The sequence below is a fragment of the Zootermopsis nevadensis genome, unplaced genomic scaffold (assembly GCF_977971745.1).
Source record: "Zootermopsis nevadensis isolate Lab colony 2312 unplaced genomic scaffold, Znev_1.0 Znev_ptg000006l, whole genome shotgun sequence".
In the NCBI taxonomy this organism is placed as follows: Eukaryota; Metazoa; Arthropoda; class Insecta; order Blattodea; family Termopsidae; genus Zootermopsis; species Zootermopsis nevadensis.
The window spans coordinates 2,577,349-2,597,223 of NW_028259138.1; the positions used below are offsets into that span (position 1 = coordinate 2,577,349).

The window sequence follows — 19,875 nt, forward strand, 5'->3', positions numbered from 1 at the left end:
ATTGGGGCAGCCGTTTATTTGGGATAAATCTTAAAGAACAAACCTTTTTAAGTCTTTGCGTGGAACTTGGCATAATTTGGGCAGCCGCTTGATTGGGCCAAAGTGTTCTAGTGCCGATGTGTTTCAATTAACCGGAATTCACTTTACCTCCTGGCCTCGTGGCGGTACTGTTTTCTTTATTTTTATTCCATTTTCTCGTCCTTCGTCTCTCTCTTTTCATTATTTTGTGTCCTTGTTCTTTTTTATTTTTCTTTATTGAAATCAGCAGCAGGTAGTGCGTGTGCGAGTAATTCTGTTGTGTGTTTTGTTTAACGGTGTGATATGCCAAGCTCCATAACTTCGTGATTCGCGCGATGTGAACCTCGCCAGAGATGCCCGAGATTGAAATTCAGTACACAGAGTGATGTCAGCTGTTAAGATGAGCGCCACGTGCTCTCTAAATTGAAGGACGAAAGAGCGTGGCTATTTTAATCTCCTGAAGCAAACTAGTTTAAAAAATTGCGGGATGATAACATGAAAGTGGTTCGGTAGATTGGACATCTTTGACGATGGTACAGTCGTGAACCTAGAAGCACGCCACGACGATATGTAGGAACAATGGAGATACAACCCCACTCATTCTTATTTCGGTGTAGGTGGAATTGTGTCCGCTTCACACTTGCGTGTTTGTTTATCCCCAGAGAAGGAGCTGCCAGTAACAGTCGAACAGAATACTGTGTTGTAAATGATTATGAAAATTTGTGTGCATTGTACGTTCCAGCTGTTGTTCCTTTGTACAAATGAGATGAACTATTTATTTAGATCTCTTTACACAAGCTGACACCGTCTAATACCACGTTTCTGCGGACCACAGCTCTCTCTAATATAACTATGCTTGTTATTTCCTACTGTTCATACTATGTCTTATTACTCCCTAATTCAAATGATAAATTCTTTATTTTATTCTCCCATTTGCATCTGATTTTAATGTAAGTTGCTGTATTTCTTAATTTTGTAATATTGGTGAAATTTATTATCTTCTTACAAGCTATCTATTGAAGATGGCTGTATCGCCCTGATGATGGAATCAGTAAGGACCTCTGAAACTTCGGTGAACTTCTACCAGACTACACTGCGAAACAACCCAGAAGACAGCCATCTTCAAACTCACCGCCGAGAAAACCTCAAATCTTACAAGCTATCTCTTTATTAAGCGTAAACAATTTTCTATTCAGATGTTCCCTCCGCTTTGCTTCATGATTTGATGCATGAATAGGGTTGGAAATTAATTTATTATAATATATTCCACTAATATTACACCGAAGCCTGACTCAAAACCTTCATCATCCAGGTTCTGAGCGCCCTCATCTCTCCTATTCTAGTAATAATGAAGACCGTAACAGAAAACATTGTCTTATTAACTGACAACCTATTATCATCAACTCACCGCTCCTACTTAAAAAAGGGGCCGCGCCCTTCCATTGGCACAGTAAAAGTACTGTGTGGGCATGGCATACAAACCATACACATGGACCATTATTCGCTCATGGTCTACGAGTAGTAAAATTGCCTTTGATCCGGAAAATGTTATTAAACGTAGAAGAGTTAAAGTGAATTTGTTATAGTTTATAAACATGTAAACTAGAGCCTGTTAAGTATGCCCGAGTCATCTTTTTAGATGTGTGTCCCCTCTTTATTGTAGCAGACGGAATGCATTTATATTTTCACCTCCTGTCTGGTCAGTTGTGAAGTGTAATGATATTTTTAAGTAAACTTAGCACATATTTCCGATATTACTATGTATTATTTGCAGTTACATCTCCATGGGGGAAAGTATTATTTCAGAAACTGAGTCGCTCAGATGATCAAGAAATTCCCTGCTTTTCACAGAATACAAAAGTTCATAACCATGTTCTATCTAGTCCATATTTGACATCCTATATATTGAAGATTTATTTTAATTTTATCCTCCTGTCTACGCCTATATATAGGTCTATAAACTGCACGACTTTATAATTTATAATATTTGGTGAAGCATACAAATTATGAAGCTTCTCATTCTGTAATTTTGTCCTCCTTCACCCTCAATTTGTGTTCCTTCGTAAGAGGTCACATCAAGATTCCCATCCATGTACCAGAACTGGTAAAATATTCTTTGTAAAAAGTATATAAAATGAACGTGTGATAGATAGGTCACTCCGTCTGAATTGTTTACATCCGACATTAAGCTGATTCCGATTAATTTTGAAATAGGGAATAGACGTGAAACGTTCTCGGGTGAATAAGAGTGATGTGAAGGCCTGCTGGATGTGTATTACACAGAGAACTTTTTTTCTTCTCAAAGAACCCATCGTTCAGTTACATTACTTTACGTATAAACCTCATGAAGATCTTAGCTGTTGAAGATTTCTGTCTTCTGGGTTGTTGCGCTGTGTAGTCTGGTAGATGTTTACCAACGTTTCAGAGGTCATACTTCCTTCGTCATCAGGACAGAAATCTTCATACTCACCGCTGTGGAAACCTGGAATCATACATCTTAGCTGTTGATTTGAAAACATTTTAGATGACGTTCATGGCCTGTTAAACGAAATGGGAATAAAAATGGCTGCGGTCTGATATCTGTGTAGTGGTCTTGTATGAGCAACAATTTAACAATAATAATGGGAAATGAAAATAGAACGAATGCATTTGAAAATGGTTTGCACTTCAAAATAGGAATACAAAGTGTTTGTGGCCTAGAAGGGCTTAGTCGCCGGGTTCGTTCCATGGGCAGTCCATATGGGGTGGGGTGGGTACAGTGGCATTGGGGTAGTTTTTTCTCCGTGTCCTCCGGTTTTCCGCTGTCAGTCGTGTGTAGTCTGACGGATGGACAGTGGGGCCTGGTGGTTGCCGCAGTTAGTATCGCCCCATCGTAACAAAAGAGAAGGCGGCTAGAATTACGTTTAAGGAGAGTGGAAGGGGGGATTATTTTGAAAAAATTCTAAACAAAGCCTTTGTTCATAAAGAATAGATTTATACTTGCACAAATATACCACGTGAGATTTGAGGTTTACACGGGCGTCAGGACCATTGTGTTCTGGGTATTGGCGCCGCGTATAACCGTCGGTGGATACCAGCGTTTCGGAAATGGATACAGTAGTACTGTGTTTCTCCGAAACGTTGACATCTATCGACGTGTCTACACGGCAGCAAAACCCAGACGAACAGCATCATCCTAAATGGCCGGTTTTTGTGTGTGTGAGACAAAATTGTATTAAAAAGGGACTTTTTTCCATGATATACCTGACATTTTTGATGCGGCAGAGGGGAGCGGCGATGAACCTGAGCATACCCGACTAAACACGGCCGTGGTCCCTACCTTTTAATGTTTGTTGGCACATTGAGGTTGCAGAACAAGACAGTGCTGGTTGTTGAGCTTTCAACGAAGTTTTAATTTTTGTGCAATGCGATAAGGTTATTACCACGTTCGCTAAAGCTAATCGTTGGATCCTGTACTGTATTCTTAGCAGTTTAGACTGTCATCTCTTTGATGCGTGTTACATGTCCCACCCACATCGTACCCCTTGACCCGATCACCTTAACGGTACTAGGTGAAACGAATAAATTATGAAAACGCTGTCTTTAAGAGCATATTGACAATGGCTCAAGCAGCAAGAAACGTTTGCTCTCCTCCGACCCCTGTGTGGGAAGAGTCTATTTCGGGAGAGGACGACCTGAGTGGCTTGCTGCATATTGATCCGCTCCTGTACCATGAGCGTGAGCGGAGTTCACACATTAAAAACGCAGTGGGACGTGCACTTTTCCAGCAAGCCTTCACTTCGTTCCCAACAAAGTTCGGTCTATTTTATGTTTTGAATCTTAACGACGTTCTAGTCAAGAAAGATAATTTTGAATCATATTGATCAATGAGTTAAAAAGGAATGGAAAAGATTTCATATTGAAAATTTTTCTTAATTTGTGATCTTCGCGTGATGTTAAGATGATCAATACAAGTAGGATGATATAGGGGTAGTAAGTGGCAAGCATGGAAGATGTGAAAAATGTATCAAAGTTTTGGTTGGGAAATCTTAAGGGAAGAAACCACTTGGAAGACCAAGGCTGAAATAGGGGAAATTTATTGAAGTTCACCTTAAATAAATATGATAGAAGGTTGTGGACTGCATTGATGTAAATACACTCAAGGAACAGTGGCTAACTGTTTGAACAATCACGAAGCTTAGGGTTCTGTAAAAGACGAATTTCTTGACCAGATCAACGCTGTTGGCTTCGCAGGAAGCACTCTGCTCTATGGAGTGAAGAGAGGAAGTAACACGAGGATCGAAAAATTGCTTAACCAGATACGTAATTTGTACTGTTTTGCAAATATTATTAGGGTGATCAAATCGCGTAGGTTTAGAACAGCAGGACGTGTAGCGCGCATAGGAGATGTGACAACTGTCGACAACATTTTGGAAGGAAAAGATAGAACTCAACTTCAAACACCAAGGCACAGATAGGATGATAATATTAAAATGTGTCTTGAAGTAAATGTATATGAGAATATGCTGGATTCACGTGGCTGAAGATAAATCTCAGTAGTGGCTGTTTTGAACATGGCATTGAACATTCTGTTTCCATAAAATGTTGTGATTTCTTGACCGGTTTAACGAGCATCAGGTTCTAAAGGAATGTTCTGTTGCATGGAGTTTAATTTAATAAAATACGAGGTAAATAGTGTTTCCCTGTACACTGTCTTAACTTCTTTGATATTAGTATTTGTATCTGATTTTTTACTGTTGATTAGTTAAGTCATGATCTATTTTCATTAAAGTTAGCATTAGGTCTAATTAGGAATGCAAAGTCTCATTGAATGTAGCGTATTTGGAAAATATTCTATACTAATCTTCATTGTATAATAGAGTTTCTTACACAGTTCCTGGTAATAACGTGCAGTGAATTAAAACCATGCTCCGTGAATAAGAATTAGATTTTCTTCCCATATTACCGTACAAATGTAGAACCACCGGTACTTACGTTTGACGTAAACAAATTTTCCAAATGCGCTCTTTGCTGTTTTGCTATGTACGACACAGACATAAACCTTCTCTTGAAAAGCTGATCCCTCTGCAGAATGGCCTCTCACTCACATTGGATGTAGTTAGAACCCATTTTCGTTTAGATTTAGTTAAATTTTTATTATATCGAAAAATGTTTCAAACAAAAGCTGTTAATAAGAGCAGTATCTTATATTAGTAGTGTGCCAGTTGTACGCTGAGCCAGTTAGAAGAAAATCGATAAGAATCAGTTTTTATATTCATGGACATGTTGGATCTTTGCGAACCAAAATTAAATCTACCCTGCAACTCAGTAATATTCTGTATCAAATTTTATCGATATCTGTTTATTATTTTTTGAGATGGTACATTACCACATACTGTAACGACATGACACGTATGATACATTTTCATTTTATTAATAGCAAATTGAATGCGTGTAATTGTTGCCTGTGACGAAGATATCAACTGAAGGCGCAATAGGCGAAGACTGGATATGAACGTTTTTAGTTCAAATTGTTTATCTACATTTGCAATGGGAATATGATGTCGGTAGAAGAAAAGGAAGAAATCCACCAGAACAGATTTCTCTTATCTCACGTACCACCATTTTAGTTCAGGATAGTAACTGTTCTTGCAGATAGGTGACTTCATTATTACAAATCTTGCAGACATTATCACTTATAAAACCCTAACAGTTAATATTGATTAGTACGTAGTGTCTATAAATTAAGACAACTAAATTACCTTTACTCCGAGACCAGCCAATTTCCTGGTCGGAAAATAAGCCCTTAACTTATGACGAAAGGTATGATGGTCAGAGCTGTCGCACTCCCCTTGGGCCTCTGATAGGTGAATATGGAGCAGTGATGAAATGAAGATCAGCAGTGTAAAGCCAAATAACTTGGAGAGAAACCCGCTCCAGTGCTCACTTGAAGTTATCCGGAAATGAAGAAAAGCCAGCGTCTAGACGCGCGAACTGTCGGTCTTGTTTCATATGAAAGTTTCTGTGATGGGTCTGTCTAATCCAGCGTTTCTTGTACTGTTTTAATCACGACCCAAGCTTGAATTTTAATTATGTTTACTATTAATGTAGGTACTTTTTTTACCTGCGCAGCTGAAACCCGGTGACCTCCATAATAAAGCAACAGAACTGTTTTATCATTATCCTGAAGTGTTTTACAAAACTTTTTCTCATTCTCTTTCAACTTAAAGTTTTAGAGACCATAAAATTTAATTAAGGTAAAGTCAACAAGGAGCTTTAATGTCACGAAGGTTCGAGTGACAGTGCCCAGTGCGGAGTGGGGGGGATAAAAAGTAATCAAGTGAGCATCAAGGAACTGAGAAGTTTCAATGACGTGTAGCGATATCGCAGACATACTCGTAAAATAAACCTAATGCTTTTCGTATCTTCACGTAAATCAAGCCGTCAGTGACTTTGATGCCCAAATTCGGTACATCGACTTAACCCTAACGTTAAGGATATGAACATAACATTGCCCACAGCGATGTTAAGTTGTTAAAGATGGGCTCGTAATGCTTACGTTCTTGCAGACGCTAGAAAGTTGGCCTCGTGTTGTAATCAGATAAGATTAGGCCTACCCTGAAGCGCAATCATAGGTGGGTAGTTGGTTATAGATTTTCAGTATCTGAAAGCTTTCAGACATAACTTGAATAATTCACGTCATCGTCTCCATGTTTGTAATTGGTAGCACAGAAATGTTTTAAAAGTATTTTATGGTCTGTTTCCATATCTTTATGGTTTATTTTACGATGCTGTCAACTCTGATCGTAGTTATGTCGAATGATAGGATTAATAGATAATGAAGTCGAAAGGATGTGGAAGGAAACAGTTCTGGCCCATTTTAAGATACAGTCCGGTCATTTGCTTGGAGCAACTGGAAAACCCACGCGAAACCTCAGGCCGAGATTTCGAATTCCACATGCACAGCCTGGTCCATCGTGTAGGCGTGTTAGTATGATATTTCTCGCGGTTAGTGTGTTGTCATTTTACATTCTGGGGGGAACATGCTGAATGAAAAGTTGTAGCTGAATTATCGAAAAAATCTGTCATAGGTGGAAACTGAAGATGTCTACGTTAAAGGACGTTTGAAGCGCTGCCATCTCAACTTCCGAGGACCGTCGAGGTGGAATTACGGATGTTTGGGAATTAAATATTTTCAGGGATTAAGTTCTATTTCCGCTCCAAAATATAAATCTCGTCAATAACTGCGTTTTGCAAGGTGTTTGTAAGTTAGTGCTTTCTTCGGTAAACGATTTTCTTTAATTCTTTAATTGTACATATCAATACAAGTCTGTCCCCATGATTGAACTCTGCGACAGCTGGACAGATTATTATGAAATTTGGCATGGACATTATACCGTTGTACATTCCTGGAATCGATAATACCAACATGGTGGACGAACAAATTCGTGGTGAAACGCTTCCGCCACGTACGAAATGGCCGTACATCGATGTACGGTAGTAGATTTTCGAAAAGTTCACGATTTTGTTATAGTAATTCTTTGTAGGCTATAACGTAAAACAGCATGGCGGCTGCATGGAACTAAAAAAATCGACTTTGTCAGAATTCGATTTCATGACGACATGCGTTCTAGAGATGGTGGGCGAAACTGCGGCGGGAATGGATATATGTCTTCTGAGATGGAGCACCATGTAGTCTAGTATCTACCAGGGCATGTCCGTTGAGTGGAGAATTGATCGAAACGCGTCAGATTTATTGGGAGTGCAGGAGCTCAGAAGCTCAGAAGCGGCAATGATGGCACTTCATTAGCTCACAATCATTTCTACCCTTCGTTTAATATTTATAGTGTGATTAAATGAAGGAGGGTGAGGTGGGCGGATTATGCAGCATGCATGTGGAAATGAGATGTACTTACAAAATTTTGTTCGGTAAGCCTATGGGGAATATGCGTTTTAGAACACAAATGGAAATGGAGTGAAAATGTCGAAATTAGTCTTCGTGAAATGTGGTATAGGTGCAGTGATTGGACTGAACTGATTGAGGATAGGGATCAGTCTTGAATTTGGCGAGATAACTTTTTACTGTTCAAGATTGGTGTTAGTCAGTCGGTTACTCAGAATCTCAGGAAGTACCGACTACAGAGTAAAAGGTTGAAGAAATGTTAGTGACCAATCCGACTTGATCCAAATTTACCAGAACGTCGTGGTCGAGTAGTTGGCACTCTTGCTTCGTCCGGAGATCCGGGGTTTAAATTTCGACCCGGGGACCGACCAACCTGAATGAAGGTTTTCGTTGTTTTCCTCAGTCTCTCCAGGTCAATGTCGAGATAGTGACTTAAATTAGGCCACGACCGCTTCCTTCCACATCCTTTCCAATTCATTATTCACTATCATCCTCTCATTCGACGCTATATAGTCTGAGCTACTTGTAAAGGCGTCGTTAAATCAACTGCGAGTAAATAAATAAATATTGATCGAAATTTATTTGTTATATCCAGTCACATGGCCACACAGACAGATTGAATGGAGCTCATTTAGCCCACTTCTTGTAGGGAAGTGAAGTGAATTCAATCGTAATTTGTAATGGGTTTGGCTACACTAAGAGGTTTTGAGCGAGTTTTATTTTTGTTAATATTGGTCTAATAATCCACGCCTACTTTACCTGAAACTCAGAAAGGGTTTTCTGTTTTGTCAGTATGGTGATTATTTGACGAAATAGTACAAAAATTTTAATTTCTGACTTTCCCGTCAAGGGAGTAACTTTAAAAGAGCAAATTTCTGCCTGCAATAATTCCTTTTTGATTTAAGACCAGTTATGACCAAGGACAGTGATGTGTGTAAACAACGTTTTATCAGTTCTGGTTGTTTATCGGCCACTTACTTGCTTTATTCGCGCTACGTGAGAGAACCGGCGTTGCTCAGTCAGTAGGGTGACTGGCTATGGGCTGGACGACGGGTGTTCGATCCGCGACGGGGGCAGAGGATTTTTCCTCTAGCCTCTGGGGCCCGCCCAGACTCCTGTCCAATGGGTAACGGGGTTCTTACCCGGGGGTAAAGCGCGGCCGGTGCGTGATGATGACCGCTCACCCCATCTAGTTCCAAGGTTAAGAATGAGTAGGAGCTATACAACTCCTCCCCCAAGCGCCTTCATGGTGTATAGTGGTACAGCTTTACTTTATAATATTTGAGGTTTTCACAGCGGTGAGTATGAAGATTTTTGTCTTCTGGGTTGTTGCGCTGTGTAGTCTGATCGATGGTTACCAACGTTTCAGAGGTCATACTGCCTCCGTCATCAGGGTGATGAATATTCATCGGCCAGACTACACAGCGCAAGAACCCAGAAGACAGAAAGCTTCAGCTTTACTTTACTTTACGTGAGAGAGAATCAAATTTCTGTACACCGTTTGAAGGGACAGGCAACTAGCTACTGGGACAGACCGTGATAAAGCCGAGAGCCGCCCTTTCCATTTCATCTGTCAATATGCAATAATAGAAAAATCCCATAAAACGCGATTTTAGGAACTCTTTTATTACAGTATTTTTGTCGTAATGGCCTGTCAGACTGCTGCTTAACTGATTTTTATGGACTTCTTATTCTTATCCACCCCTTCAGATTTCCCATCTCCCCCCTCCTTTCCAGCACCATTACCTCTCCTCCTCCACTCTTTGACCCGCATTGTTCCTCCTTCCCGCCGTGTACTTAGCCGCACCCTCCCACTTCACTGTCTCCTTTTCCCCTCCTCATTCAGCTTAATATTCTCTTCCTATCGCCTTCTTGGTCTTCCAAGTGGCTTCTCCACCCACATTCCGTATGCCTATTTTGTATTATAATTTGAGCGGTTATTAACTTACTCCTTTACAGCGAATAAAAGCATTGTTTTGGTTTTATATTTCCATGGTAATTTTCATTTACTTTGCGAGATGTTGCAGTTGACTGGTATTAAGCTTCAAGAGATTAGAGCACATTTTTTCTCCTGCTGATAATGCCATACACATCAGGGCGATGACGGTGGCAATACGATCTCTGAAACGTTGGTAAATATCTACCGTACTACAGGGCGCAACAACCCAGAAGACAGAAATCTTCATAGTTTGAATTAGTTTCCGGAGGTTCGATGACAGATGTTGCATGTAAAGTAGGGGTTATATTTGATGTGATACGAACCAACATCGTGTTCTTCTTGTTCACCCACAAAAACAGACATGTATCACCATTGTTTTACTTCTGGCCCCACTTTATCTGTTACCCACCAGATATGGCCTTCGTATATCTATTTCTGGCGCTGAAGTAACTTCTGGAAGGATGTGTGACATGTGGAAATAGCAGTGGATCCATAGTTCAAAGTGTAGGGCGCTGACTTCTGTAGACAAGGGATAAGAAAATATTACGACAGTATGATACCTGCCTTATTTTTATTCTCGTCCAGACTGTCTCCTGTCCAGTGGGTAAGCCCGGCCAGTATTCTGTTCCAGGGACGAAAACTAATGCAATACGAAGCCGATCACTCTCATCCATCGAGCGTCGAGGTTATTAATACCCGAAGCGTACCTCCGCTCTTCATACGTCTTCACGACGTGGTACACGAATATGGGTGTTTTCCTTTTCTGTTATGAAGGTATCATTAATTTCCCACACTGAACGAACCCCATACGAAGTGGGTCAGTGGCTCCACCCGTGTGCATGTCTGATGTAACTAACGGTTATGCAGGTCTGCGAGAGATGCTGTGCCTTCACAGCTGATGATTCGCTAATGCATAACGTTGTTTAATTTCACATTGATCAGTGGCATGAACTAATATGATATCGATATAACGAAGAAGTTGGAAGCATGAATGGAGCGAAATATGTGTAGTTGAAAATTTAAATCTCTAAATGAAATGTGGTATGACGGAAATATATTCAAATTGCGGAAAGTTTGTCATTTTATATTGGTGTAGCACAAATACGCCGTTTGTATCTTTGTAATGTCGCGAAATTCGTTTTGGATTCGTATGTTACGTAATCCAATACCGGTACGGTTGAAGACATGCAGTTCTTTTTAAGAGTGACCTGTAGAAACTATAAAGCATATTTCCCTTTTGGGCGGAGTTTGTCTTTATATTATTATAAAATTCGGTTCGTACCTCCGTTGCAAAGATTCGAGTCTAGGTGTGTTTAAGAAACTCTTATATTTTCATTATTTTGTTTGACTTACGCTCACAAAATGATCTTGTTTGTCTTTAGAATCAGAAGAGCAGACAGGAAAGATTTTTATAATATTTTATACGGTATATCCCTTAAGTCCAGGGTCATAGGAAAATTCTTTTATTTGGTAAAATACTGGAAAAAGTAAAGAGGGAAATTTTGTTGCAAATTATATTTCCGATGTGTTACAACCTTTGACCTAAGACGAGCTGTTATGGCGCTACACCTTTTACACTATCAACACTAAAAAATTAACCGCGATGTTACCACGTTGACATAACAGCGAAGGGCGATGTGTTTCCAGAATAGGGGAAAGTGTAAGCGAAGGAAACAGGTGCTATAGGAAACACGAAGAAGAAGAAGGAGGGACACTGCAGCAACTAACGAATTGTCATATTAACTTGGCAACATTGCTTTTGTTGTGTGCTTTTTATTGTTATTGTGTAAAGAGTGTAGCGCCATAAAGGCACGAAAATTCTATTGCTTGAGACTTTAAACACGTAATTTGCAACAACTTTTTATTTCCGTATTTTGCTAAATAATAGATTTCTCCTGAGGCCCCGGACTTAATGGAACATTCTGGATGAATACAAGTAAATTTCCCGTTAATAATTACTGAAAATATAAAGTATTAAACATGTATATGCATAATATTATCTCATAAGACTCAAAATTCCTCAACAGCAAATTATAAACCAAGCTATGGATATTTGCTTATTCTACAGGTAGATTAAGGTCGGTGGCGTTTTATGCTACAAGTGCCTTGTATTTTTCAGTTTCCTGCAGTTAAAAACTGAACGACGCACAAGCGAACTTGTGAGATGAGAGTGACATTAGTGCCACCAATATAGAGCCCTGAAATGATGCATTGTAATAGGTCATTGAAAAATATGCAGCTCCTATGAAGGTAATGTTTTTGTAGAATGTAAAACAAGGACATGGTATACGCGTGAAAGTTTTCTTTGCCTTTCATTTTGACATAGATAATTAATGAACCGTTAGAGCGAGACATATGAAGTTCGGTATGTATATCGATATACGTTTATTTTCATCCTAATGTGGTTGTTATAAATGCATAAAAAGGAAAGATTCCGCCACATAATACGATATTTATATTGTTCAGAATAAAAATAAAAATTATTAGGACATGTGTCGATTACCTTCAGCCTCTGTAGATTCCTTATTTAATTTGAAATAGAGACTGGTGATGATCATATATAATCGAGATATATTGTTCTGATATATTTTTATTCTTAATAAAATAAATATTGCCGTGTGTGACGGAATGTTTCCCTTTTATCTTTATAGATCTTAAATTCACCTGAAGATTAGGTATAAATATTTTTTTGCTTGTCAAGAGTAACAAACATCGCGACGATGCGATAGTTTTAGGTTATTTTCGATAAATTTAAAGTAGACTGTACAGGTCTGCTTACAACTGCAAGCACTAACAAATGAGCGACCATAGTGGGATTTGATTGTTCGATCATCTGGGCAAATGCCTAGGACGGTAACTTGTGACCTACTTTTGCATTGTAGGAAGTAGTCGAATAATGCTGACACTTGAAACTTTGTTCTGATGAATTTACTGTTTACACTTATCTTCTCATAACATTAAACTCATAGATTAATTCTTTGCTGAAAAGCCATAAGCTGACATGTGCACTTCGGTCATATTTTAATAATGATGTAAATAAACTTCTAGTGGTATCCCCTGCCACGCAAAAACACGTGCAGACTAAAACATAATAAAGCTATAGTATTAGTGAAAATTTTAACTTGAAGTTTTAAGTTTTTTTCCTGTAAAACTGTTATTTCGCATATCGGTTTATGGCTTTTAACCACAGAATTAGCTAACCGTTAATGTAGGAGTATTCTTATCAGATAAATCATTGTAAATTGTTAACTCGCTTTATCCGAACACTATCTCGACATAGGCATATATATGTCTGTGTATGCAGTTTACACACGCGTACGCCCGTACACACAAAGCTAGAAGAATTTGCAGTGCCAAGGTGCTAAGAACGCATACGAATTCTGTGTAGGGTAACCCCGTACGGATTGCACATTACCAACCAGTCTTGAAACCCGTAAGAACACTGGGTGAAATTTCGATCTGAATGTTAAGGCAAGTGGCAAACTCAGCTACCACTGGCTCCAATGTTGGCGGCTGAATGTTTGAAATCTAGGCAACTGATTCTTAGGTTATGCGTGTGAAGAAATTAGCGTTTTAGTTGTAAATGTATGAGCAATTAGCGCGAACCTGATTTATGTTTTCAGAAGTGCACACCATTCTAACATTTACCGCTTCTTATGGCATGTCGGCTATGTTCGTGATACTTTTAAACCTTGAAAAGGAAGACTGTAGATTCTCGCGGTGGCAAGTAAGAAGATGGCTGTCTTCTGGGATGTTGCGCCGTGTATTCTGGAAGGCGTATACCGACGTTTTAGAGGTGTTTGCTGCCTGCAGCATGTTGATGATATCTCAGCAAGCACCTCTGAAATGTCGGCGAACTTCTACTGGACTACACGTTGCAACAAGCCATAAAACAGCCATCTTCATATTCGCCTGCCACCTCGAGAACCTGAAATCTCTTTTTAACTGCCATGGAGTCGATCATCTGGTCTGAATTAAAAACTGCTGGAACAATTAATTCTTAAAAGATAATTTTATTTAGGCCTTTACTTACACTGGAAAATATATTTCATAAAGATGCGGGTGTTTTCTTTGCATTTATTGGTTTATCGAGAATGTTGGAGTACGGTATTGTTTTTAATTACATAAGGATGGTACCGAATATCCTAAGGTTCCTCAGTCTGTATCTGTAACTATTGCATCCTTCCAAATCCTTACGTACATACCATTCATTATCATATCAACTCATCCGGCGCTCCGTTACATGTGGTTGAAACAGCACACTGTTTGTAAATCAGTCGTGAAATAATTCGTTCAGTCAGAAATTCCTCACGGTTGTCATAATTAGTGTTGCTCCTGAAATATCAGGTATTTTTGAACTTCATTATCTTACGTTGAATACGTAGATGGAACCAAGCTTCAAGGTTCCGTGGGGTTACGCGTCCGCAAACTACTGAACGCAGAGGCGTGGAGAGTTGGGAACAAATTTAACAAACAGTTCTGAGAACATGAGACGCGTGCCTTCTCTTTAATGCATTCATCCGTATCGAGAGACTATTAGGAGTCATAAATCCATAATAATTATGCAAGGCACCGTTCTCTTCCTGTGTACAGCCTATATAATATGCTAACTAGGGTCTCTGCCCCTGCACGCTTCATTCGCCTACGTCGCCAGAGGCTCCCCTCCCCTCATTCTCCTCTTTGCTGTCCTCACTTGACGTCCCGTGGCTTTTAGGGGTATAGGGACAAATATGAAGGAAATGAACGGCGATTATGAACAGTCCATTCTTTTCATTTTTAAATAGTGACGCACGACAGCGTTCACAGTACACCTGTTGATAAAATCTCCGCTTCAACGGACACATTTTGCCTGTTATGTAGTCGTAGGTGAGTTGCTCGCTGGCGCAGCATCCTGTGTGAACTGCATTCATATTATCCACAGGTCAAGAGGCATACCCGTTCTAACTGTTTCATTCATACCTGCATCTCTTTACATTTCTGAAAAAGGTCTCTCGATTTCGTTCTTGGCACTATCGCCGATTTTGGCACAGTTTCCTTCAACTATCTGCTACCTTATTCATAATAAACGCTCGCTCACTTCTGCCATAAACCATTAGTTTTTATTATCTATATTGTTGGCAGAGACACCTACCGGCAAACGCTTATCTATGATCCATGTTCAGTCGCCATAAATATTTTGCAATCGGACTAATATTTGTGGATCACATTCGGGATGTTACCTTGGTCGATTCTCGGCCCAGATACCAGTAGTATAGGATGAGATTTATTGTGGGTTTCCTCCGTCTCTCCAGGTAAACTCTGGAACATGATCGTAGCGTTTACAACGACTTGTATCCCCTCCCCACAATCTTTTGACTCAATATTCTTATTTGTTTATGCTTTTTTTAATGACGGTGTCTGCGATTATCTAGTGTCGAATGACGGGATGATTATGTACGATTTGAGGTTTTCACAGCGGTGAGTATGAAGATTTCTGTCTTCTGGGTCGTTGCGCTTTGTAGTCTGGTAGATGTTTACCAAAGTTTCAGAGGTCATATTGCCTCCGTCATCAGGGCGATGAATTCATCGCCCTGATGACGGAGGCAGTATGACCTCTGAAACTCTAGTAAACATCTACCATACTACACGGCGCAACAACCCAGAAGACAGAAATCTTCGACGGGGTGATAACTGAACAATGTGTTGGAATGGATAAGGATGGAAACGGTCGCGTAGTTTAAAGTACTGTTCTTGTCATTTGTCTGGAGGGACTGAGAATAACCACGAAAAATCTCTGAATAGTCTCCGGTCCGAGATTTTGACCCAGACCTCCCGAATACAAAACGAGTGTTAACCATTCTACCGAGGCGTTCTGATTTATTATTACCTTCGTACCATTTAACTTTGTAGGTCTCTGAGTTATCCCATGCAGATTATTAGATCCAATTATCATGCATACATCTGAAGAATGAGTTTCGAAGTTTTCATCATTAATATTTATAATTTGATTGTCGTTTTGTTGTATTTATTATTTCGGTTCTTCTCTTCTCTAATTGGTCATATGGCTGCAGCTCTGTAAATAATTAAATTATTACTGGCTTAGTATAACCTATCAAAATCGACGGGAATGAATCTCTTTCTTGTTGAACAATAATACAATTTACTGCAGCATTAACTTGGCATGTCGCTTGGTAGTACAAAATTTATAGCATTCTTTATCAAGCAAATTAAATGTGAAAATATCTTTACGGCAACTGAGGCCAGATTCCTGCCAAACGCACCATCACAAAACGACAGACGCCACCGTAGTTGGCAGTATTCTTTATTTCCCTGGTGTCATGTTCGCCCGGAATGTTGGCCAAATATTTTCAAGTGACTTGGAGACAGTTCCATTTGCTCCTATAATTATTGGAATTATTATTGTTGTTGTTATTATCACTATTGTCATAATTTAAATCATAATAATCGTCATACATTATGAAATTAAGCGGCGGTTACGATCGAGAAATTTTCATTGCTTGAGAAAAACGTAGATTACTGGTTTTGGGAAGATGGTGTTGGGGAAGATGTTGGACCCAGTAAAGATAAATAATTAATTGAGGAAAGTGGCTTAACATTTTGTACACTCTAGCTGATATTGCTAATGTAGTCCTTATTCAGCGAAGAAGCTTTTTCGAAGTCTGTACAGAGTAATTTGTTGAGGATAAAATGGAAATTGATTTGAAGAGATTAATTATGACACAGAAACTTGTCGTGATTGTTTTGTTGTTTGTGTTTCACAGAATTATTCACGAGAGCGGATTCACGCCGGAGGACTTCAAGCAATATAGGCCTGTGGTGTACAGTAACACGATCCAGTCCTTGGTGGCCATCTTGAGGGCAATGCCTAATCTCGGCATCAACTTCGGCAACAATGAGAGAGAGGTAGGACACAACACTTTATACAGTGGCCATCATGGGGCTTCTGAGTTGTGCTAGCTAAATGGTGGTAAGGCAACATTATACGAGGTGCGATCAGAAAGTTTCAAGACTGCGCGTATAAAAACCCGTACACTTATCTCAGGTATTAAATTCATCCATCACCCTCGAAGTAGTTCCCCTGGGAGTGAACACAACGATCCCAGCGCCGCTGCCAAGCCTGGAAGCATCCCTGGAAATCTTTCTTTGTCAGCCTGTCAAGCACCATCTGCGATTCTGCCTGAATCTCTTCTATCGTCTCAAATCGCCTTCCCTTTAGCTGAATTTTCATCTTTGGGAAGAGGAAGAAGTCACACGGAGCTTAGAAAGGAAGTTGGGGTCGGTTCTTGCAAGATCTTTGAGCTCCTGACAAACGAGAAGTCGATTCTGCTTCTGGTCCTCAGACAGGAGCCTTGGCACAAACTTGGCTGCGATGCGTCGCATGTTTAGTTCTTCCTTTAGAATCAGCTGACAGGTCCCATAGCCTATCCCAACAATGTCGCACAAGTCGTTGATGGTACGACGTCGATCTTCGTGAATGGCCTGCCGAATCTTCGTAACATTTTCGGGCGTTGTGCTCGAAGATGGTCGTCCAGAACGCTCGTCATCATCATCGACAGAGGTTCGGCCATTTTTAAAACGTGAATGCCACACAAAAGTTTGTGCACGACCCATTGCGGACTCCCCAAATGCTTGCTTTAGCATTTCATAGGTTTCCGTAGCCGTTTTGGCGAGTCTTTGGCAAAATTTGATGCACACGCCATTCCGAAATCGCAGGAGGGTCGGTGTAATGCACTACCGAAACGCCCGTAACTAAGAAACAAATGCTAATTCGATGATGCCGGCTGGCTCACTGATTCACTATGAATGTAGGCCGCACCCCCTAGCGGCAGAAGCTCGTACTACATCCGGTTCGCCCTCTGTTGACACAGTCTTGAAACTTTCCGATCGCACCTCGTACTTCTGTACCTGTGGCCTTGTAATCCTGGGGTCTCGGGTTCAATTCCGGGCAGTGCCCGAATTTATAACTTGTGTTGGGCAAGGCCGTGGTCTAGGCAACACGGAGTTTTCCTCCGGGGGCTTCCCCGGTTTCTCCGTGGCATCCCAACAATTACTCCATTCACACACAAAAGAAGGCAATGGCAAACCACTTCTGGATCATCTGCCAAGAACGTATATGAACAGGTCCCAGTTCGAGAAAAGGATGGAAGGATCCTGTTCATATGGACCTGTCGTCAGACAGAATACTAAATAATAAATACCTGTGGTAGGAGAGTTAACATGCCTAATATTATACATATAGATCTGTTGTGAACAATGACTGTTAATATGGAATTTATTGATGTCACGTAGAAGTTTTACTGTTTATTTATAGTTTATTTAATGTCGCTTTTCAGTAGCTCAGACTATATATTGTCGAATTAGAGGATGATGGTGAATAATGAATTGGAAAGGGTGTGGAAGGAAGCTGTCGTGGCATAATTGAAGACACTATAGCGCCATTTGTCTGGAAGGGTTGTGAAAAACCACCAAAATCCTTTGTCAAGATAGCCCGTTTCCGGGCCGAGATTTGAATCCGTGACCTCCCGAATACGAAGCAGGAATGTTGTACCACTAGACTCTTGACTAGTCACTGCTTGCTTGTTTTGTTTTAAATTTTGTCTTGTGGGTCGTTTAATAAGAAAGAATGTTTCTGTGCTCGTTAGTATAACAGCACAAACTTCTCCGATTTGATATTTAGTTGAATCTCGCGGTCACGACCCTACAGTTGATGATACATGTAGCTATTTCTAGTCCGTATATGATGGTGACTGAAGCCAAGCGGACACCTATTGCGTCTTGCGTACCTTGAATGTGTCAAGAATCAATTTTTGAATTGTTTAAACATTGTGGTTTGTTGGTAACGTGATAGGCTTACATTGAATCCCCAGTCGTGATTAAATTTGCAATTTAGTCTGATGTCAGTAGCCTCTTTCGCCAGATGCTCTATATTTCCCAATTTAGGATCAGTATTGAGGTTTACCTGCACTTGATGTTGTGGCGTGGCTGACTCCACCGACTGATGATCTCTTTTTTGTGTATTTTGAAAGTGAGAATTGGACCCTGTTAGATTAATATGTCTTAAGTATGAGTATATATCAACAAATCTGTGTTACCGATCACATCAGTCCCTTATCATAGAGACATAACAATGCTAAACGTCGAATTTTTATTTCATTCTGACGCATTTGTCACTCGAAAAGTACTTAACTTTATTTGTCGCCGTGGGAACTTAAATTTGTATATAATTCTTCGTTTGATAGAAAGAATGGTGAATAAGTTGGGTTCCAGCCATGTTCGTGGCATTTGTTGGACGGTTTAGTTATTGTAAAACTTCCTCCTGGTTCTTGTTTTGACTGGGCGTTATTTTTCGTAGATCTGATTGCGTCATAGTAGATTAAAACTCCACAGTTAGTATAAAGTTTTGGAAAGCCTCTGCAGGTGGCAACTGTAATTTCCCTGTGTTGAGTTTTCCTCACAACTGCCTTTTTATTCAGCGTCACGGATTGTGCTTTTAACATGTTCGGACCTAAAGTTTTTTATGATTGATTTGCTTTTTTCTGTCCATTGGCATCCCTTAATTCCTCTTTCTTTCGCGTTTGTATATTAATATTCATTTTACACATCGTTCACCTTCGATGAACACGGCGATGAATCTTCAGATTCGATGAAATCAGCTAATGTATTGAGCAGCTGAGGACTGCACCATGGATATTTCCCTTGTGTCTAGCTCCCTGAACAGCACGCAGCGCTGGCCCGAGGAGTCAGATAACCGTTTTAGTGATGTACTTTATCACACAATCGTCGTGGCGCCAGAGTCGTGTTCCTCCACCAGTGACGTCTTTTACCATTACCCAGTCTGAGCTGTTTGTTGTGATGGTGATGCATTCCACTTGTCGACGTGAAGACAGGAGATCCTCTCCCTCTTAAGTACTACCTTTCAGGGACTGTCAGGGATCGATATAATATCGCAGAATAGAGATATTTTGTTCAGGGTCAAAAAGATGGAGTTGGTGAAGTCATCAGTCAGTCTTCGATATTAGCAATCTACAGGTTTGTA

At 40.1% G+C, this 19,875-nt stretch overlaps 1 protein-coding gene across 3 annotated transcripts in view; it reads left to right on the forward strand.

The window, feature by feature from the left end:
* The window catches only part of Galphao (G protein alpha o subunit), a 105,878-nt gene that overhangs the window by 30,740 nt on the left and 55,263 nt on the right, over positions 1 to 19,875 (forward strand). For all 3 annotated transcript variants that reach the window (XM_022069326.2, XM_087343553.1, XM_022069327.2), the window contains one exon: positions 16,601 to 16,742. In XM_022069326.2, coding sequence (XP_021925018.1) covers positions 16,601 to 16,742 — 142 coding nt within the window. The remainder of the gene's footprint in view (positions 1 to 16,600; positions 16,743 to 19,875) is intronic.